This window comes from Schistocerca serialis, chromosome 1 (assembly GCF_023864345.2).
Source record: "Schistocerca serialis cubense isolate TAMUIC-IGC-003099 chromosome 1, iqSchSeri2.2, whole genome shotgun sequence".
NCBI classification, from domain to species: Eukaryota; Metazoa; Arthropoda; class Insecta; order Orthoptera; family Acrididae; genus Schistocerca; species Schistocerca serialis.
The window spans coordinates 289,477,250-289,500,089 of record NC_064638.1 but is presented as its reverse complement, the minus strand read 5'-3'; the positions used below and the strand labels follow the sequence as shown (position 1 = coordinate 289,500,089).

Genomic DNA, 22,840 nt, shown 5'->3' with positions numbered 1-22,840 from the left:
ATACCTCTCTCATTCAAAGTTTGCATAACATTGTCTTATCTAGAGCCCATCAATGTGAACAAATAATTGATTTTCCATCACAAGAAAATGGAAGAGTGGTGTTTTTTAAAAGTGATTATTCATGCCTGTGGAAGCTGGGAGACGTTACTGACAAATGCTAATCTAAAAAATTAATCCACAATTAACACCATGTAAAATAGGTGTAAAAGCAAAACATTCTACCCTGTCAATGTATTCAACACACAAGACTTAAAACCCAGATGAACATTAGTTCTGGATCAAAAGTTTAGGTACATATTAAAGAAACAGGAGGTGATACATACATACAACATTTCTTTCATGCTGAATGGTTACAACAATGGTTTCATGTTTGTCAGATGAAGGATTCATAGTTCCAGCCATAATGATTCAAGTGATTTCGGATGAAGACCAAGATGTTTTCAACAACAAGTCCACATCTGATCCACTGGTCTCCCTATTTCCAACTCAGCTAGATTTTGGGTTTTAATGACCTTACTGTCACTATGCCCCTCTTCTCCTAATTTTCTTTATAACAGAGTGATATGCCAGTGTCATGGCAGGACAGCTTTCTTCATGATAACTATACTATAAACCGAACAATGGAAGTTGCAAACTGAAATCCTCTGCGGTAATTCCTTTTTAAGTAGAGTACTTGAATTGTTAATATAAGAGAAATCTGGTCTTCCTTCCTCAGTTGACTTTCACTATTTAGCTAATTTATTGGCAATATCACAGAAAAATATAGTCCACTGTCAGAGGTACCAGTACAATTTTTGCTTGTAACTTTCGACTTGGTCATTTCCAGACCAGAGTCCCTTACCTCAAATAGATACATTTACTCTTCTCTATTGTCCTGAAAGTTAGTAACATAATCACAGAATCACCCAGTATATTAATTGCATTTTCATGGATTAAGCAGTATCTCAGGTACTGTAAATGATTGATCGAAACACTAAACATCCAGACTACACTCATACTACGTTTTAGTAGAAGCAAATGCAATAATGGTATCACTGCATTATTTTCCAACAAAGGAATATATCCTTTCATGTAGTCTAATCTTTGATAAAGGGTTTTGATTTAATAAATCCAATTTATCCACTATATGTCCAATTCACATTAAACAGATCAACTGTTAGAATGTTCTGCTGAAACACAAATGTATGAAATCATGTTGGCCCCACCTTGCTGACTGAAAGAATGAGTTAACTTATCACATGGATGAATTGAATTCACTTTCTACTTTCATTCTCTCTGACTACTAGGACTGTGATGGTGACTAATGTCACAGTATGTATAAAATCTGTGTGTCCTTTTTCATATCAAGTTTTTCAGTTAAAGAAGAGGCAAAAGTGATTGAATATGCACCATCGCTAGTGATGTTGGGATCTCTATTCTAGAAGAAACACTGCTGAACTTCACATGGCATTTACTCAGTAAGTCTGGAGAAATGAACTGATTTGTATGGATATATTTAAATATGCAAAATTGACAGAGTATTAAATGAAAGAAATCAATTTATAAAAGAAGCCCCTTCAGAAAGTATTGAAATTGTCATCAGCATCACAACCACCACCAAAAGCAATAGCAATGCTACTCACCCATTGATGGAATGTTGATACACAAAGCTTGTGACAATCGGAGGTATGTACGTCCCAGTTCATACACACAAATTTGAAGCACATCACTGAAATCAATCAACATATCTGAACAAGATGTTAAGGATTCAACTGCATTAGGAAGACTGAGTGAGCTGTCACACGGTGTATTGTTTATACTGAGGTGAATACAGATGGGAGATTAGTGCTTGATATAAGCGTGTATGATGGAATCAACAATCTTATGAAAATAATGCACAAAATATATATAGTAATTTTTTAGGGGTTTATAACAAAACTAATGGCAAAGATATTCTCATTAATGATGTTTTTGCAGTGCTAAACAAGAAAAACAATTCTATTAATATTTCCTGTGATCAACCCAAGGCCAATAATTCTGTAGAAAATAAAACAATACGAGGGCTGGAGTTTTAGCTCCATAAAAGAAAGCAAGTCAGATTAATGGATACCACTTCGGGTAGAAAACTTAACTCTTAACTGGTTGATGTAAAATGATGATTATCAAAGGTTTCATAGTTGGTTTGTACCTGTTCCCTGACATTAATGATTTAGGATGGGAATTAAAATCCTTCCAAGAAACTGTAAAAACTTCTCATGATATAATAGTACTCACCATGGACCCAAACTTATTTACACTCAACAACTGAATGTGCAGTTCATTCATTACACACCATATCAATCCATCAAGTATTTAAGTACTATACACAATGAAACTCACTAAGTATAATTACTTGATTACCAAATGTGTAATGAACTAAAACTGAATTCATACATTGATAAGATGATCAAAAAGCTGCCCAGCTTATTTCATACTGACATATAACTCACTGTATTGGTTTTTAGATAGGTGTGTAAATTTTATGTCTATTTAAGCTCTCTGCTTTCTTATAGGGAAAATTATTTGGGAAAATTTAATATACACAACGTACAGCAGCTGATTGTGTTGCCTTGGCGAGCAGTTCAGATTATTTTGCTGGAAAGTAAATATCAGTGGCTTGTCGTCTGTAAACATTATGAAGGTGTGAGTCTCAACATGAGAATGAAAATATTTGACAGCCTCGTTCATCGCCAGCAGTTTGCTTGCGGGCATACATACTCCATTTCTTTTGCAAGATGGTCAGCTTTTTAGAGAAGAAAGCTAGCAACTGCCAGACCTCACCAACATGTTGGTGAAGCATGCCACCTATCGCTGTGTGGTTCACATCTACAACCACAGCCAACAGTGCATTCAGCTCGGGATGTGACAAGAATGCCGCATCCGCTATCACTTGTTTTGTTTTCTCAAATGCTGTCTTCATGTCGTCCATCCAGGTAATAGTCAAATTGTTTTTAGCCTTCAGGCCACCAGTGCAGCAACATGTGGCAGATGCTGCTGATAAAAGTTCAGCATCCCTAGGTAGCGTCTTAATTCCTTGCATGTGGCCAGCCAGGGCAGCTGGCAGATAGCCACTATTTTTTCCGGCAATGATAGCGAGCCTGAAGGACTAATGCAGTGGCCTAGGAAGTCTGCTTATGAATGTCCAAAGATGCACTTCGCCACATTCAGCACAATTTTGTACTCGCTTAGTTGTTGAAAAGCCTCGATGAGATGCTGGCAATGTTCTTCTACTAAGGCTGAGAAGACCAAAACATCATCCAGGTAAGTGTTACAGAAAGACAGGTCTCGCAGCACTGAATCAACGAACCTTTGCCATGTGTGCGCAGCATTCCAGAGACCGAAAGTCATAAATTTGCTTTCAAATAAGCCGAACAGCATAATAATGGCTGTCTTTGGTATATCTTCGTTGGCCACTGGAAACTGTGTATATGCCTTGGTGCAATCTAATACACTATACACACAAGCACCACTCAACGTGTAGCGGAAGTCACAGAGCAGAGGTACCGGTACCTGTCAGGTATTGTGCAAGCGTTCAGTGCTCTGTAATCCCCTCAAGGCCATCATGCACCACTCTTTATGGAGACAATGTGTAACGGTGAAAACCAGGGGCTGTCAGACAGATGCATGATGCCCTCTTTGATCATGTTATCAGACTCGGCCTTATTACCAGGTGTACTGGTATGAAATGAGCATTTTTTTGTGAAAATGAAACACTAATTTTGAATTGAAAAGTAAAAACATTTTATTCAAAGTACTGACCATTGATTTCTATACATTTTGACCACCTTTCTGGCAATTTGTGGACACCACGCCAAAAGAAATGTTCGTCTTTTGAAGCAAACCAATCAGACACCCGATTTCGACTTCTTCGTAGGAATCGGAGTGTTCCTCAGCCAATGCGTGTCCCACTGATGAAAACAAATGGTATTCAGAAGGAGCTAAGTCTGGTGAATACGGCGGGTGGGATAGCAGCTCCCAGCCAAGTGTTTTGATTGTATCCTGAACCAGTTTTGCTTTGTGCGCAGATGCATTGTCGTGTAAAAAAATTACTTTGCCATGTCTTCTGGCCCATTCTGGTCTTTTTTCAATCAATGCATAGTTCAAATTGATCATTTGTTGTCTGTAGCGATTAGTATTCACAGTTTCACCAGGTTTTAGAAGCTCATGATACACCACACCTTTCTGATCCCACCAAACACAGAGCATTGTCTTCTTGCCGAAGATGTTGAAGGTTGTCCCGGATTAACCCATGATTTTTCTCATTCAGGATTCTTAAAATAAATCCATTTTCCATCGCCAGTAACAATTCGATGCAAAATTGAATTTCATGTCTTTGAAGCAAAATTTGACAAATGGTTTTTCGGTTTCCCATCTGTCTTTCATTCAATTCATGTGGCACCCATTTTCCACACTTTTGGATCTTTCCCATAGCTTTCAAATGGTCAGAAATTGTTTGTTGTGCAGCATTTAGCATTGCTGCCATTTGCTTCTGACTCAAAGTATCATCTTCATCCAATACTGTTTGCAATTCAGCGTCTTCGAACTTTTTTGGTGGTCTTCCACGTTCTTCATTTCTTACATCAAAATCATTATTTCTGAACCATTGAAACCATCTTTAGCATGTTGCTTCAGATAGAGCATGATCACCATATGCCTCGACAAGCATTCAATGCAACTCTGCAGCACTTTTTTTCAAATGAAAACAAAAAATTAATGCTTTCCACAAATCATCACTTTACGGTACAAAATTTGACATTGTTAACACGATGAAAACATATGATGTTGTTTGTTCCATGACTTGATGTATACTAAATATCTTTGATAGATGTCATACCAACCAAAGAAAAAAAAATTAAGGCTTGTTTACAACAAATGTTCCCTATCGACACATTTGTATCTTAACGCTCATTTCATACCGGTACACCTGGTATCCTCAAACAGTCTGGTGCCAGTTGTCATGGTCATGGTCATGGTCATGGTGGCCCCTCAGATGTCTTGATACAGTGCACAGTGTTGTGCCCGACACTCTTCATTATTCCCAGTGGCTTTATTAATACTGAAAAGTCCTTCAATAGCATGGTGTACTCATGGTTACTGGCGGTAATCAGCCAGGCAGATTGGGTGGATGTCTGACGCTGGAAACCAGCGGTCGTCTGCCCGATGGTCTGATCCACAAGGCAGGTGTTGGTCGTGTCTGGCAAAAGGTTATAGTATGCCAAGAAATCCGCTCCTATTATTGGCTCTGCCACATCTGCCACCATGAAACTCCAAATGAACGCACCGCGGAGGCCAAGATCCAGCTCTATTCTGTGTGAGCAATACATTTGTTACAATAGGCAAGTTATTCACGGCCGCCAGGCAGAATGACATACTTGGTCAGCACTGATGTAGCATCTTACTTGGGTAAATACATAAGTCAGAGCCAATATCAATCAAGTACTTACAGCCACTGTATTGATCACTGTTGAATAGGCGCTGTGATGTTGGTCAGCAGTTGGACAAAGTGCCTATGTTCAATTGCTGCTGGCATCTGGGAACTCACACAGTTTGGTGCAGCAGTATGCACATTCCCCAAAATGCTGGTGGTACCAGCACATGTCCTGTGCATCAGGTGATGGCACAGGTGTGCGGGACGCAGCCCTCCTGTGGGAGTGTCTTCTGCATTTTGTCTGGCTGCGATCTCCACCAATACTGCAACACGCTACCAGCTGGCGGATCAGTTGCGTCAGTTGATTGGCCTTTGCCGCTAATGCATTGCACTCAGCTCGAGCCACCATGGTGGCTGTACTCGCGGACTGCATGGCTGATACTACAATAGGCATGGGTGAGATGGCATCCAGCACTTTGTCAGCCAATTCTGCCATGGTTTCTAACAACATCTCTAACTGCATTGCTATAATTGCCTTGATAGATGGAGGTAAGTGACTGTTCCAGATTGTATGCAACAGATGATCGGGTACAGTACCAGCGTCAATTATGCTTCTAAGATACTGCAGATACTGTGACACTCTTCGGTCTCCAATGTCTTCTTGAGTTAGTACCTGATGGATACACTCTTCTTGTGATGTAGATATGCGGCGCATCAGTTCCGTCTTCAACCGTTCGTATGCATTCCCTTCAAGTGGTGTGACGATGATTTCTTCCACTTCTGCCGCATATTGCTGCTCCAATTACCTCACCACCAATGCAACTTAACATGTGTCTGTGGTAATGCCTGAACAAGAAAAAATTGCCTCTATCTGGGCAAACCACAGCACCTCATTTTGTGGCCAGAAGAGAGGTAGCCTCACGACTAGTCTACACACTGCCAGGTTAGCAGCCGCTTTATTCTCATTCATTCTTTACTGGTGTTACGTACGTGCAGATAGGCCAGATCATGTTGAGGTCACCACTTTAGCAGCAGTATAAATGAATTAGGTCCTGCAACTCTGCCATGCCTGCTACAGAAATGGTGAATATGCCAGAATATGTTAAAGTAAATGACGGAATTTTATTTGTGCGTGTGGCGCTAAAATACAGACCTCACGATTATAGTAATGTGCAATAGTCTAGTCGAGGTCAGTGAGCTCCTCGTTGCTAGCATTACTAAAGGCATATAAAAGGAACACACACTAGAGGAAGAGAAATAAAAAAAACATAGAATAATTAACATACAAAATGTAAAAAAGCAAGGAATAAAAGATCTGCACTTCGTGTGAATAAACCCAGCAACTCTGGTGGTGTGCACGGAACTACTGACACATGCGAGAAAATTTGGCACTCATGAACTACCACACACACACACACACACACACTTTTGTGCGAGTGTTAGCTTTATGATTAAGGATTTTATCAAATCTTAGCTGGTAACCCAACCTTTCTACATATATATCTGCTGTTCAATGCTACTATTACTTGGTGAGTACTGACCCAGCCTCATATACATATTTAATATTCCATCTCAGATTTTCCATTGCTGTACTTGCATCCCTTCCTTTCATGCTTCAGCTCTGGAGAGTTGCCTACAATTTCATTTGAAGTATTTATGTACTATTGATGAACAGCAGTTTTTTTGCGTGGGCTGAAATTATGTTCAGTGAACTAAATACACAACAGGTAGTTTCCCCTCAACTCAGGATCTAGACCAGTACATAATGAGGAGCTTCTCATTAGAATACTAAACAAAAAAGAGTAAGTACCAAGTCTCAAGGAAACTACTCTAACCATGATAGTGAAATGAGTCTTATGAAAATGAAACATGCATGATATGTAATTCAGACAGGAAGAGCTTTTGAAATGTAGTGCTTTAGAAGAATGCTAAATATTAACAAATGAGAAAGTACTGAATAGAATTGGGGAGAAAAGAAATTTGTGGCCTGATTTAACTAAAAGAAGGGATCTGTTGACAGGACACATTCTGAGACATCAAGGAATCATCAATTTAGTACTGGAGGGAAGTGTGGGGTTAAAATTTGTAGAAGGCGACCAAGTCTTGAATACAGTAAGCAGATTAAAGTGGATGTGGGTTGCAGTAGTTACTGAGAGATGAAGATGCTTGCTCAGGATAGGCATGTGTGGAGAACTGCATCAAGCTAGTTTTCAGACTGAAAACAGTAAAATTCACTATAATTAATATACTTTGCTGTTATAAGAGACATCTACCATACATGCAATTTACCAGAGGTCTAAAAAGTGTGTAAATTTCTATAGTATTTGTTTTCCGCAATCTTCGCAACAAGTGGGTCCCTCTCAGTCTGAGGTCCAAGTGAGCTGCCCATCCCTTCCAACTTTCCCAAACCTATCCCTCTTACCTCTCTGACAAAGGAACAAACAATTCCAAAACCTAGGAATAGTCTGTGTGTGTGTGTGTGTGTGTGTGTGTGTGTGTGTGTGTGTGTGCATTACCGGAATTCCACCTTAAGCAGGTAAGTATTCTCTAAGCTTTCTGTCAACTTATATTTTTACAGTTTTCTATAATGTTATTCTGTTTGGTTCATGTCTCACAACCTGTAGCTGGCAGCACACTTTTTAGACATCAATTTGGTAATTTACTTACTTCCTAAGTGGAGAAAAATTTATCAAAGCTATATAGAAGAACAGCTGATTCAATTAATTGTAGTTTTGCATATTGCTCAGATTGTAATTCATTTAGTTCTTTCGAATGAAACTAGTCTTTGGTAGTAACTGTATGAAAACAGTTGACGCAGTCCATCATAGTCCTGCATATTGACTGACTTATTCATTCTTTCTTTTCAAGTGAAACCACTATGTCGTTATTCTGATGGTTGAGCCAGGCATTCTTCAATGTTTTAGTTGATTGAGATATCCATTCGTTGTTCTGAATGAGACCAGTCTGTAGTATTTTCACATGTGAATTTAAGCAGTGGTCACCCTACCCAGGGGGTATGTGAAGAGACACCTTAAAGGTACACAAAAGTGAAAATAAGTATTATATACGATCATTTAATTACATACTGAACTGAATGATTTTTCTTTTTATCATTTAAAACTGATTAATATATTGTTGTGGATGAAGTTGTTCCAGATGCAATTGACATGTAACTAATTAAGCTGATCTATCATTGGGAGTACAAAGTTGAGCATAAACGTTTCCTTAGGATTACCTGCGGAACAAAGGTACACTGCCAGATTTTAGTGGCTATTTGCATTCTGCTTTACTGAAAATGTTTGACGACGTCCATTAATTAAAAATCATTTGAGTCTATCCCTTAAACATTTATTCAGTCATTTATTTGTGTGGAAGGTAAATTTATTCTGCAGAAAACTGCATTGATGGCTATGTATATACAAATCATATACACGCACACAAATCTGTTTATATTTAACAGCCTCCAGAAAATAGCACATATAGCATTTCCAGGGCACGATGAAGCTCCCTTCACATTCAGTGATTAGTACTTCAAAATTACAGTAAAGTCTATCTCTTTTAGTTGTTTGGTGTCTTAATCTCTTGCTTTTTAAGCCATCACAGTAAACAGGTTGTAACCATGGTCACACCCCTTCTAGACCACTGGGAACTGCAATTGGAGTTGTCTGACCCCTGCTGAATTCAGTTCTAAGTGGACACATTCATTTTTTTTTCTTTTTCGTATACAGATAGTAGCACACATTGAAGTGCCACTTCCGGGACAGGGAGTTGTGCTGGCCCCAGGTCGAATCCATCTGGTAGAGGTTTTCAATGGGGTTCAATGTGCCCACTACACTGGATGTAGTTTTTTGGCAATATCCCAGGTCCATCTTGGCGAATACAGGGCTGGTATCCAAGTTCCACATCTGTTACATTATTTACAAATGTTTAGAAAAGTTTCGTTCACTTCCACATGCAGACAGTTGGGGTACATATAGCCCATAGCAGAGGAGGGTAATGGGGTGGCAACAGGAAGGGCATCTGACCACCCCTTAAATTAAGCATTCCAAATCTGTTAATAATCCTACCGACCTGCACTGATGCACAGAAATAGAAGAAGAACAAGAAGGAAAAAAAGTTATTGTTTTGGCACCGTTTAATTGTTATTGTTGACAGCACTCTTTTTATCACCTTTCATCACTGTCACTGTCATTCTGATATTTGTTTTTTGTTGATTGCCAATAAGTGGCTTTTAGTTCAGTTATTCAACCATGTTTATGAACAGGTGTTTACTTAATAGTGAACACTGTCCCAATCAAAAAGCTGAAACATTCAATGGTGTGGTAATAGGAGAAATCATTTGACTGAATAAAAAGTGATCCTCACGATAAATTCGATGTGATGTGTAGCATCTGCAAGGTGATTCATATTCTGAAATTATATTAATTAAAAATCAATGAAAATTAATGAATGATGCCAAATATTTCTTGCGAAAGAAATACTTAACACAGAGGACAAAATATGCTTAAAAGGCAAGAGATTAAGACACCAAACAACTAAAAGAAATTATCTTATTTGCTTTCTATTCACATCACCTCACACCTCAACATTTACCAATACAGAATTATGGGCAATGGGAGAAATCCAGTGGGAAGAGGGGGACAGAGCCTCAATAAATTTAAGTAAACAGTAATAGTTCATTTACATAAACGTAAGTTTATAATGGGGCAACAGTTATCAACCTTTTAAAACCAACCAAAGATCCATATTCAATGTTAGAACCATGAAAAAATCATATTTAAGCAAATAAATATGTAAGTTTTGAAAATATTTCATTTTTAGAAATATACTTTTTACTCACCTCTTCTTGAAATATGTTACTTGTCTCCCTAAAAGTTGATATGTCTAGTCATGGTTCAAATAAAACCAAAAAGGCTGAACGAGTATGTAACCGAAATCACACAAACCTAGAGACTGATTGGAAACATTCATATGCCTGGTGACCTACAGAGGTTAGTTTCATTCAGCTGCTTCAGTCAACTGAAAAAAACTGACTGGATGAAAACACAATACACTGGCCAATCAGTTGCTAAAACCATCAGTTGCCCCATCACTGGATTTAGAGCTCCAGTCTGTGTTGACAAAGGGTAATAAGGGGGACGTCACTTTGCAGCTGATTCTTCAGATGGTGGGGGGATTAGGGTCATGTGAGCATATGGTGTGGGAAATCTGTTTGCACACTAGTTAAAGGATTCACATAAGCTAACAAAGTTTTCATTCTTTTTTGTGTGCCTGTTGACAGTCTGAAACTTCTACTATTTGGTGAGGGGTCTACAAGCAAAGATGTGTATAGACACTTCAATTATTATGACTCTGACTCGTGTTATTTAAAGGTCTGTGTTGACTACTGTCAGTTACAACCTGTTTCCATCAAGTGTTATTGCGAAGGAATCAAACACTGTTCTCTACATTCCACAACAGTTTTTGAGAGGAACTTTGAGATGACTGCTCATAATACACAAAATTATGACGTACCTTCAACAACTAGCTGCTCTTTCTCTTCTCAGCCTTACCCTTATTTAATTTACAAGTCTTAAGAAATGGAAAAAGAATTTCATTTATAAAATATAATTAAGTTCTAGGAGCTAATTAAATAAAGTGAAGTAACAAGGGTAAAACACTATGTAAAGATTACAGCAAGAGCAACGAGTCTTCAGGCCTAATGAGTGCATTAACGTCAACAACAAATATTTCATTGACAGTAGAAAGAAAATAGCAACTCACTATAAAATCCACAACAACAAGTGCAAAGTTGTTTTGCTTTCAGATAGCCATGAAAGAAAGTTAGCTGCTATACTACAAATGTAAACATTAATATTAAAGTTAGATGTGCGGTGGAAAAAAAGAATTCACGGTAGAAGACAGAGAATTAGAAGACAAAATGTTCCATAACAGCGATTTCATAATCTGTGTAGGTGGTACAAATCTTGTGATGTGTAGTGAAGATGATATTTGCACTGAAGATTCAATGAATGTTCCCACACAAAATAAACAAATACAATCTCTGATGAAGGCAGTAAGCTGAAATTGGCAGTGTGAGTTGTACAGGATAATATGACATTTATAAGTACAGACAAGGGTTGTACATTGTCAAAGAAATAAGGAAGACAAATTTAAAATATTTTGTTCAGGTTACATAAAATGCTTTATTATAGACACAGGGAAATTAAATGCAAGCTTGAATATCAAGCATTGATTAATACATCTGAAGTACGAGGTTAAGAATTTTTTGTGTACAAAATTAAACGAAATAATTATGAAAAAAATCAAACTAAATAACCTTTTCTATCCAAAACAATTCTGTTTTTTTATGTGATTGAAGTTGCATTCATCATAAAGATACTGAAGGCATAATATGCAGTCAAGCATTGCAGAACATAAAACAAAATCCAAAATAATATTCTGTAATATTCAATACATGGCAAATTAAATATAACTTATTGATTAATTTCTAAACAACAGTACTCCATACTTACAAATTATGAATGTATATTTTAGTAAATTACAAGAAAGAACTGCTGGCCAGTAATTCTCTTCAGCAGGTGAAATGAGCAGCACTGCCCGTAGATACATGTAAAGGTAAAAGAGACGTACCACTTAGCTTTTGGAACTATTGGTCCTGTTGAGTGGTGAGTCTCACTCATCATGGGGTCTGAATGATCTGCCCTTCCTTTTTCACCTTTCCCAGCTTACCCCCTCTCTCTTCAGCAATGAAGGAACTATTAGTTCCAAAAGGTAGGTAGTGTGTCACTTTCATATGTGTGTACATCAACAGTACTATGGTATGTATTTTGTCCCCTAAAGGTAAGTTCTGGCAGCAATGCTGTTTCATAATTTATTAGTTTTCTTAACTGAATGTATATTTTATTAAAGAAGCACAAGGGTACTGGTACATGCATTTGTTGTTGTTGTGGTCTTCAGTCCGAAGATTCATTTGATGCACCTCTCCACACTGATCTATCCTATGCAAACCTCTTAGTCCCTAAATAACTACTGCATCCTACATCCTTCTGAATCTTGGGCTCCCTCTAGGATTTTTACCCTCGAAACTTCCGTCCACTACCAAACTGTCAATTCCTTGATGCCTCATAATATGTCCCATCAACCAATCACATCTTTTAGTTAGTCTGGGACATACATTTCTTTTTATCCCAATTAAATTCAGTACCTCCTCATTTGTTATTTGATCCATCTGTAGAATATTCAGTATTTTTCTGTAGCACCACATTTTAAAAGTTTCTGCTCTTTCTCATCTGAACTGTTTATTGCTCACTTTTCACTTTCATGGAAGAAAAGACTTTATAACACTGAAATTGATATTACATGTTAATAAACTCAGCATTTTTCATAAATGCTTTTCTCATCGTAGCCAATCTGCATTTTATATACTCTCTATTTTGACCATCATCAGTTATTTTGCTTGCAAATAGAAAAACTCATCCACTGCTAGAGTCTCATTTCCTAATCTAATTCCTCCAGTGTTTCCCAATTCAATTGGATTGCAGTCCATTACCCTCATTTTATGATTGTCGATGTTCATCTTGTAACATTTTTTGAGACACTATCCAGTCTGTTAAATTGCTTTTCAGAGTCCTTTGCTGCCTCTGACAGAATTACAATCTCATAGGCAAACCTGAAAGCTTTTATTTTTTTCTCCCTGAACGTAAATTATATATACAGTCTGACAAACCACGAACATTTGTTCACCAAATGATGCCTGTAGCATCTCAGAATGGTCGTTGTTGACCAAAACAGGTTACAATTATTTCACGAAAAGCGATTGTGTGAAAAATTAACAAAACTGCATAAGTCAGTCACCATCTCTTTAAATGAAAAGTTGTTTCGTCCAAATCCGTTTCTGAATTTCTACTTTGCTTCCTTCACAGCTTGCTTAATGAACAAATTGAATAATATCAGGCATAGGCTACAAATGTGTCTCATTCCCTTCTCAACCATTGCTTCCCTCTTATGTCTGTTGACTCTTATAACTGCAGTCTGATTTCTGTAAAATTTGTAAATCATATTTTGCTCCCTGTATTTTATCACTGCTACCTTCAATATTTCAAAGAGCATAGTTCAATCAACATTGTCAAAAGCTTGTTCTAACTCCACAAATGCTATAAACATAGGTTTGCCTTTCTCCAACCTATTTTCTAGAACAAATCGTAGGGTCAGTATTGCCTTGCACTTTCCTACATTTCTTCGATACTCAAACTGATCTTTCCCAAGGTTCGCTTCTACTAGTTTTTTGAATGATATGTGTGAATATTTTGCAATTATGACTTACTAAACTGATGGTTCAATTGTATTCATACCTGTCAGCACACGCCTCCTTTGGAACTGGAATTCAACATTCTTCATGAAGTCAGAGGGCATTTCACTTCTCTCATATCTTGCACACAAGACGGAATGATTTTGTCTCCCTGAAGGATCTCCGTAATTCTGAAGGAATGTCATTTATTGCAGGTACCCTGTTTCCACTTAGATCTTTCAGTGTCCTGTAAAATTCTTCTTGCATTATTATAATTCCCATCTGATATTCACCTACTTCCTCTTCTCTTTCTATAATATGAGCTCCAAGTTCATTTCAAAATCCACTTCAGTCATTTGATTCTGCAACTTCAGTATTGATATACAAATTAGAATCTTATAGTTTGAGTGAATTATCATTAAATTCATGTTCTTCTGAAAATTTTTTTGTGCCAAACCATTTCACAAAAAAACTAAGTGCAGATTTCATCAGCAAAATCATCATACAGTATTCTTAATGTGATGTACCAAAGGGAAGCATTCTTGGCTACTCAAGTATGAAGCATGTTCAGAAAGTGAGTATAATGTGACTGTAACAGGCTGTCACATTGTTTTTTTAGAGTTGGAGACACTGAATGGTAGGGGGATGTGGGGGCGTGTGGGGGGGGATCCCCTGATGGGAGCGAGCATCACAGGAAGATCAGGAAGATGGCAGTATGTAAAATCACTTTTTAGTGTCCTGTCACATGAAATATACCGGTAAGAACTCCCGCCAATTGCAAGCCACGTGCTGTGATTCTTTTCCTACGCGAGGAAGGAACAACACCTAATAAATTTTTATCATGAATCAAAACAGTTTACGCCAAAGGGTGTTTTGAATGGAATACGTGCGTTTAAGTAGTTTAGGGAGTCAGAACAAATGTTCATGATGAAAAGAGGAGTCGAAGACCTTCCATTTTGATTAATGAGTTGGAGCAAAAAATCGAGGAAACTGTTTGTGAATACCACCAGTTGATAGTTGATGAAATTCTTGCAATGTTTCCTCAAGTCTCCAGAACTCTTTTATATGAGACACTCAGAGAAATTATGGATACAGGAAACTTTGTGCAAGATGGGGTCCCACAACAGCTGATAGAGCAGCACAAGTAAAATTGGGTAACAGTGCCTGCAAGTTTCTTGAATGATGTGAATTAGAAGATGAGGGTTTACTGAGCTCTATTGTGACTGGAGATAAAACTTGCGTGGCTCATTGCACACCTGAGACAAAAAGACAGTCATTACAGTGGCATCACACCAATTCTCCATCTACCAAAATCTTTAAAACTACTATTTTAGACAAAAGAAATATAGTATTAGCATTTTGGGACTGAAAGGACAACATTTCAGTTGAATTCCTACCTTGGGGAGGGGGGGGGGGGGGGGAGCAGAGGCATCAATGCATAACATATTGTGAGACACTAAAAATCTCAAAAGGAGCATTTAAAACCAAATGAGGAGAATGACGACAAGATAAGTGTGCTTGTTGCATGACAACATCCTCATCAAGCCTTAGGCATCAATGTCTTTTGGACTCCTTTGGTTGGGATGTTTTTTAATCACCCCCTGCATTCCCTTGTTTTACTGCCTTAAGATTATCATCTTTTCATCTCCCTGAAAAAACAAATGACTGGAATTAAATTTTCAACTTCCAATTAGAAGGTACATGGAGGGGGGGGGGGGGGGGGGGTAAGGGTATTCATAGCACGAATCCACACATGCACACTAGACAGCAGTAACACTTCTTAGTATTCTGTGTTATATAAAGTAATTCACACTATTGACACGTCTCCCGAAACTATACCATATATTTACATGGTAGATAAAAATTAGAAAGAAATTTAAATGCAACATGAATCCACCTTTAAAAGGATACGTGCTGTTCCTTCAACTCTGCAAGTCATGTAAACACAAGCCGCTACAACATGAGTATTTTTTCTTCCTTTAGTTAACTGCCTTGTCAGTGCCATCTTGTAAAAATTGTATGCTGTGTCAATGCAGTGCTGGTTTAACCTGAAACAGAAGTATCTAATATGAACACATGTTTGTAATGAATAATAGGAAAAGATTGAGAAGTTATGGTAACCTGAACAAAACTATGATTATATGGGGCTCTCTATTTTGTCTTACACCACCTGTGACATAATCTCTTTAAGAATAATTTCTTTTACTAATATCCAAAAAATCTGTTACATTTCATGAATAACTCAGTACACTTCAGAATTTTAAGCATTCACTTTTCAATGTATCAGCACTAAAATATGGTCTTGTATATGTGGATTACTGTGCAAATCACAACAAATTTTGTGAGAGTACATCATTTTTACACTAAATAGAGCACTAAGTGCTGGCCATAAATGTATGCTGTTTACAAATACAAAAATCAAAAATTTATATCAATAGCGCGTCAATTATACAGATGTCCAGTAAATAAGTTAGTTCATCACCTACTTTGTAGGTGCCTCTAGCACAAAATTTATTCTCCCATATCAGTTCAAGTACATACCACTTTTTACCAGATGCATCAGTTACATGTAGAAGTACCACCAACAAACATGTCAGCAAGAGATAAAATTTGGACATCTGAGAAGTCAACAACAAGAACAACAACAACAGCAGCAGCAGAGCAGATGAAGGAAGGAACAACGAAACTGCAAGCATACTACAGCAATGAAGGGGGGTGATAAAGAAACAGATATGAGATAAAGATGGACAACATTAAGTACAAAACAAAGAAGGCGGTAATAAAGGAAAAATTAATGGAAACAAAAGATGTATACATAAATCACAAAATTTAAAAGAGAGATGAAAATAGAAACTAATTAAGTAATGTCTGTGACAGTGAGATGAGAATACTAAACACTGGATGTTTCTCAGTTAGTAGAGAACATGGGTCACCTCAAATGTAGGTAGTCTTGTTATGAAATGTTATGAAATAATTATTATCAGGAAAGAAGCTGACAGTACATGGTGTGAGTATTACAGTGAGGATGTGGATAAGATCCATACAACACATAAAGAGATTTACAAGCAACATGATTCCTGCCTACAATACCATGGTTGTGTTTGTTGAGTGACCAGGCCCCTTAGAAAAAATAAGCAAGGTGGGTAGATTTCAAAGTGTGCTCCAGAGTATCATAGCTCGGATGAATAATTAGGCTGATGCATTGCAGGTATGAACAGCACTGAGTGAAAAGAGATATTCTCTTCTTCTTTGGTGACATCTGGTTTTTGAACTTAGTTTGCAGCCTTACGTATATTTTTCTGCGTAACATTTGATCTCCCATGGCAAGATACATTCTCAGAGGCTAAGGAGGCAGGCATTTAAATTTTAGTGGCCTCTAATAATGCATCTCACAGCAGGGGATGAAACTGTAGGCCTAACACTACACGCTAAGGCTCGATCCACAAGTTTTCAGCGAGAAAGTAAAGAACAGTCCTTAAAGGAGGCACTGTATACAGCTCTTCTTCAGGTTTCTATGGTATTTTGGCAGACAGCATTAACTTTACTTGATTCAATATTCCCAGAGTAGTGATTTAGCAGTGAACAGATGGAGGAATCCATAGCTTCCATAAAAAAAGGGGCAGTTATACATAGAAGTACCACCAACAAGGATGTCAGCAAGAGAGAAAATTTTAACATCTGAGAAGTTAACAACAACAACAAAAACAAAAACAGAGCAGATAAAGGAAGGAACACTGAAACTACAAGCATATTGAAGCAACGTTTCTTTTCACATCAACAAAACAATGTCATTAGACACACAACACAGGCTCAAACTGGGTACAAAAAGGGAAATGTGCCTTTCAGCTTTCATCAATTAAGGGAAATCACATAGCAACTAAATACTGGTGGTCAAACGAGTACTAAGCTCTGATCCTCCCAAACTGAAACCACTCTATGAATTCACTCTACAGGAGTCCTCATTTAACAACAATCCTCTGGAACCTTTAAATACAACAAGCAAGCAGGCACAGAAGTGTAGGCCTATGCATATGGCTTCACATAAACATGAAAATTGCATTTAGCAGCAATTACTGGTTTGTGGAGGTGAAACACTTCTCCTCCCCCATATTGCTCCTTTTCCCCATGCACCTGAGTTGAACTTGTATTAATACCTAGTTGTTAAAAACCACATTCAGTTCAAAATCCTTCCTAATCCAATTGAATTTTATGGTTCTTTTCAGTGTTCACAAAAGGCAAAGCTTATTGTAAGTATGTACTCTTTTTTACAATGTCAGTGAATGAGGAAGTAGATGCTACTGTCCATAAATGAAATGAAACGTGCATCAAATTTCACTTTTAGCAGAGGGCAGGTAAATATGAGGGCCGTTCAGAAAGTAACCTCCGGTTGATTTAAAAAAATACACCAAGTTAAATAAAAATATTTTAATATATACATCTTACAACTACATCTTTGCACTATTTTTCTACATAGTCTCCATAGCGATTGAGGCACTTATCGTATCTCTTGACAAGCTTTGAAATTCCTTCTGCATAAAAATCACCCGCTTGTGCCTGGAGCCAGCCTGTGACCGCATCTTTGAGCTCTTCGTCGTCATCAAACCGCTGTGACCCGAGCCATTTCTTCAAATGCATGAAGAGGTGATAATCACTTGGCGCCAGGTCTGGGCTGTAAGGTGGATGGTTGATAACGTCCCACTTGAAGGACTCAAGAAGGGCCGTTGTTCTGCGAGTAGAGTGAGGACGGGCATTATCGTGCAAAAAAAACGATACCGGAAGTCAGCATACCACGGCGTTTGTTCTGTATAGCCCGTCGTAACTTTTTTATTGTTTCACAGTACACGTCTTGATTAATGGTCGTACCACGTTCCATGAATTCAACCAACAACACCCCTTTGGCATCCCAAAACACCGTTGCCATCAGTTTTCTGGCAGAAAAATCTTGCGAGGCTTTTCTTGGTTTGGTAGGCGAATTTGAATGTGCCCACATCTTTGATTGTTCTTTTGTCTCAGGGTTCACGTACTTAATCCAGGTTTCGTCACCGGTCACGATTCTGTTTAACAATGGTTCTCCTTCGTCCTCATAACGTGACAGAAAGTCTAATGCGGAGGCCATTCTTTGAGTTTTGTGGTGGTCGGTAAGAATTTTGGGCACCCATTGTGCACAGAACTTACGGTAACCCAATCTTGCTGTCACTATCTCGTACAAGAGAGTCTTAGAAATCTGTGGAAAACCAGTAGACAACTCCGACATTGAGAAACGTCGATTTTCACGAACTTTTGCATCAACTGTCTGAACGAGTTCGTCAGTCACCAATGATGGTCTACCACTCCTCTCTTCATCATGAACGTTTTCTCGTCCACTTTTAAATAAACGTACCCATTCACGGACAACTCCTTCACTCATAACTTTTGGTCCGTACACGGCACAAAGCTCACGATGAATAGCTGCTGCAGAATATCCTTTGGCTGGACAAAACCTTATGACAGCACGCACTTCACATTTGGCAGGGTTTTCTATTGCAGCACACATTTCAAACTGCCACAAAAACTAAACTAGCGCAGGTACGACGTTCACTCGACCACGGCTTGATGCCGACTGACCTGTTGAGTGTGTGAACGCACAGATGGCGTCGCTACTCCCCCCACAACCCGCACTGTGACCAATCGGAGGTTACTTTCTGAACCGCACTCGTATAAGGGGTTGTATACATTCCCTATGAGGGAACATTTATAGTTCTCTGGCTCACATTGCTGTGAGCTGTTGTTGTGGTCTTCAGTCCTGAGACTGGTTTGATGCAGCTCTCCATGCTAATCTACTATCCTGTGCAAGCTCCTTCATCTCCCAGTACCTACTGCAACCTACATCCTTCTGAATCTGCTTAGTGTATTCATCTCTTGGTCTCCCTCTATGATTTTTACCCTCCACACTGCCCTCCAATGCTAAATTTGTGATCCCTTGACACCTCAGGACATGTCCTACCAACCGATCCCTTCTTCTGTTGGGCACGAAATGTGGTATAGTGGTTGGTATCGCTAGCTGGTGTGCCGGTAGTCACCAATCCAGACCCAAACATAAACTATTATTTGTTATTTTGTTTTTATCATTTCTAGAAGGTTCTTGAAATATCTTTTGCTTGTAATGTTTGTATATTCTGGAATATTTGCTGTCTGCATAAACACCATCATTCTGGAAAATGCAGTGTTTGTATAAATGGCTGCACTGTACATCCAGAAGGTCATTTCTGTTCTGTCTGTACATTGGTATCCATAATAAACATGCCTTCAGTGCCAAGTGTCAGTTCTTTTGAGCTCTAGAGAAAGGAACAGCTGTTAATGATTGCTTCTTTGGCATTTCCAATCAGTCTCGAAGCTGCAAATGCACACAATTCACTACAGTGGGCTCTCCCTACCGGTTTTGTGCCCTGGATGCATTTGCAGCCTCATGAGTGATTAATAATGTCATGGAAGTGACCATTAAAGGCTGTCCTCTGTTGTTGAAATCATGCACCACAGAGTTAACTAATTAACCACCTGACCCATCTTGCAAAGAGAACGACACCAACAAGGAAACATTACCACCTTGACGACACATTTTTACGAGAAAAAAAAGCACACTTGCAACATATCAGCTCCAACAATCGATCCTGCATCATAATTTGAGTCATAATTCTGATACTGCACAGTTATGACCTTTTGAACTTACAGCTTTTAAACATGGTGCATATGCCAGTTGTCACTCAGTCAGCCGATTAATGCCCAAGTGTGAAGAACTGTCCCGAGGGGAGAATAAGAGGTTTGCGAAATATTGGTTTTACATTTGTAACATGCTTTGTTCATTATGTCAAAGCACACAGTTTCTAACCTGTAGCTGGTGCCAGAGATTCTTTGGTCTGAGCACATATATTTTGTGATTCAGAAATGCAGTGTACATTAATCAGATGAATGGACATTAAAGAAGTAATGTAGCATTACTTAATTATTAACATCAATGTTGTGTGTTATTTTCTTTAGTTTGAAGAGCTGAAACTATTAATGTTAAGTATACAGTGGTTGTAATTAAACTTTTGCTACTTGGGAGGACTCCCATGACAAATGACTGATCATAGGACAGTGAAACTTTGTTGAAACATTTGTAAGGACATGTGGAAGAGAAATAACAAATAAACCATTGTAAGAGCACATTTTAATTTCTACACGAGAGAGTAACATTTGTTAATTGCATATTATGTTTACACGCCAGGTTACAAATGTTGCCCAATGTGATGATCATCTGCATCCACAACAGCCTGGAACTACACTACAGATTACCCTACTACTGCTCAAAACAACGGTGGACTATGGAATGTTCAGCTGTCACAGCACGAATCATGTACTGCTTGAAGACTGCACATTCCGTATAGAATTTTCAGCCATGGCAACATCAACTTCTTCACCAATTTGTGGTGCAATTGGCAGTCAGCCTCTCACAGGGGCAATTCCCAAATTGCCAGCTATTTCCAGTTTCTGAATCATGTTTTTCAACCCTGGTGAAGAAGAAGGACCCCTCAGTATTCATTTTATGCATCAATACTCATAAAGAGCAGCAGCACTACTGCTGTTGTTTTGATAAAACAGCTGTATCAGTAAAGCCCCATTCACCTTGTCCAGCCCCATATTGACCATCTGCATTTGTAATGCACACTGATGATGTGTTTCAACCCTACATCGCTGTACCAGTACTAGTGCCTAACAGCAAGTCATGAGAACAACATTACTAACAATGTAAATCCTGCAGCACTCAGTCTGAACAACTTTCATATGAAGTTTGGTACCCATATGGTAAATAGTGGCAAAAGTTTAATTATAACCATCCTGTACATTTGCAGGAGTTGTGCTATTTTTCAACATGACTGGCGTGATTTAATTGTGAATTGAAAATCATGAACTCCATTTCATTACAATTCTTCAGTATCTTAGTTTATTAATTCTGATTTTTTGGTATGTACAGTCAAAATAATACTGAACAGATATGTGCACGAGTTTGATGTACACTATGTTATCAAAAGGTATCCGAACACCCCCAGAAACATAAATTTTTCATATTAGGTGCATTTTGCTGCCACCTGCTGCCAGGTACTCCACATCAGCAACACCAGTAGTCATTAGACATCGTGAGACAGCAGAATGGGGGGCTCTGCGGAACTCATGGACTTCAAACGTGGTCAGGTGATTGGGTGTCACTTGTGTCGATTGTCTGAATGCGAGATTTCCACACTCCTACACATACCTTGGTCCACTGTTTCCAATGTGATTGTGAAGTGGAAATGTGAAGGGACACGTATGGCACAAAAGCGTACAGGCCGTCCTGCTCGTAAGTCACACATGGTGGCGGTAAATGCCAAATGATGCCTCGCTTGGTGTAAGGAACATAAACACTGGACAACTGAACAGTGGCAAAACATTTTATGGAGTGACAAATGATCTGATGGACAGTGAATGTCATCTGCCAGCGTGTCTAGTGCCAACAACAAAATTCAGAGGAGTTGGTGTTAAGGTGTGGTCGTGTTTTTCATGGAGGTTGCACCCCTTGATGTTTTGCATGGCACTTTCACAGCACAGGCCAACATTGATGTTTTAAGCACCTCCTTGCTTCCCACTGTTTAAGAGCAATTCAGGAATGGTGAATGCATCTTTCAACATGATCGAGCACCTGTTCATAATGCATGGCCTGTGGCAGAGTGGTTACATGACAATAACATCCCTGTAACGGACTGGGCTGCACAGAGTCCTGACTTGAATCCTATAGAACACCTTTGGGATGTTTTGGAGTGCCGACTTTGTGCCAGGCCTCACTGACTGACATTGATACCCCTAATCAGTGAGGCACTCTATGAACAATGTGCTGCCATTCCTTAAGAAACCTTCCAGCACCTGATTGAACATATGCCTGCGAGAGTGGAAGCTGTTGTCATCAAGGCTAAGGGCGGGCCCACACCATACGAAATTACAGCATTACCGATGGAGGGCGCCACAAACTTGCAAGTTATTTTCAGCCAGGTGTCCGTATACTTTTGATCACATAGTGTATTATAGGCTCTTTTCACATAAGACAACATGGTCTCTAACAAGATATCAAAGCACATTTGGTAGACTTGAGTCCCTCCCCACCCCAATCTTCCCTT

At 38.7% G+C, this 22,840-nt stretch overlaps 1 protein-coding gene across 1 annotated transcript in view; it reads right to left on the bottom strand.

Moving 5' to 3' along the window:
* The window catches only part of LOC126468584 (transcription factor IIIB 90 kDa subunit), a 371,910-nt gene that overhangs the window by 305,933 nt on the left and 43,137 nt on the right, over window positions 1-22,840 (bottom strand). The window contains exons 3-4 of the mRNA XM_050096561.1: window positions 15,588-15,724; window positions 1,623-1,727 (exon numbers count right to left, since the gene is read on the bottom strand). Coding sequence (XP_049952518.1) covers window positions 1,623-1,727; window positions 15,588-15,724 — 242 coding nt within the window. The remainder of the gene's footprint in view (window positions 1-1,622; window positions 1,728-15,587; window positions 15,725-22,840) is intronic.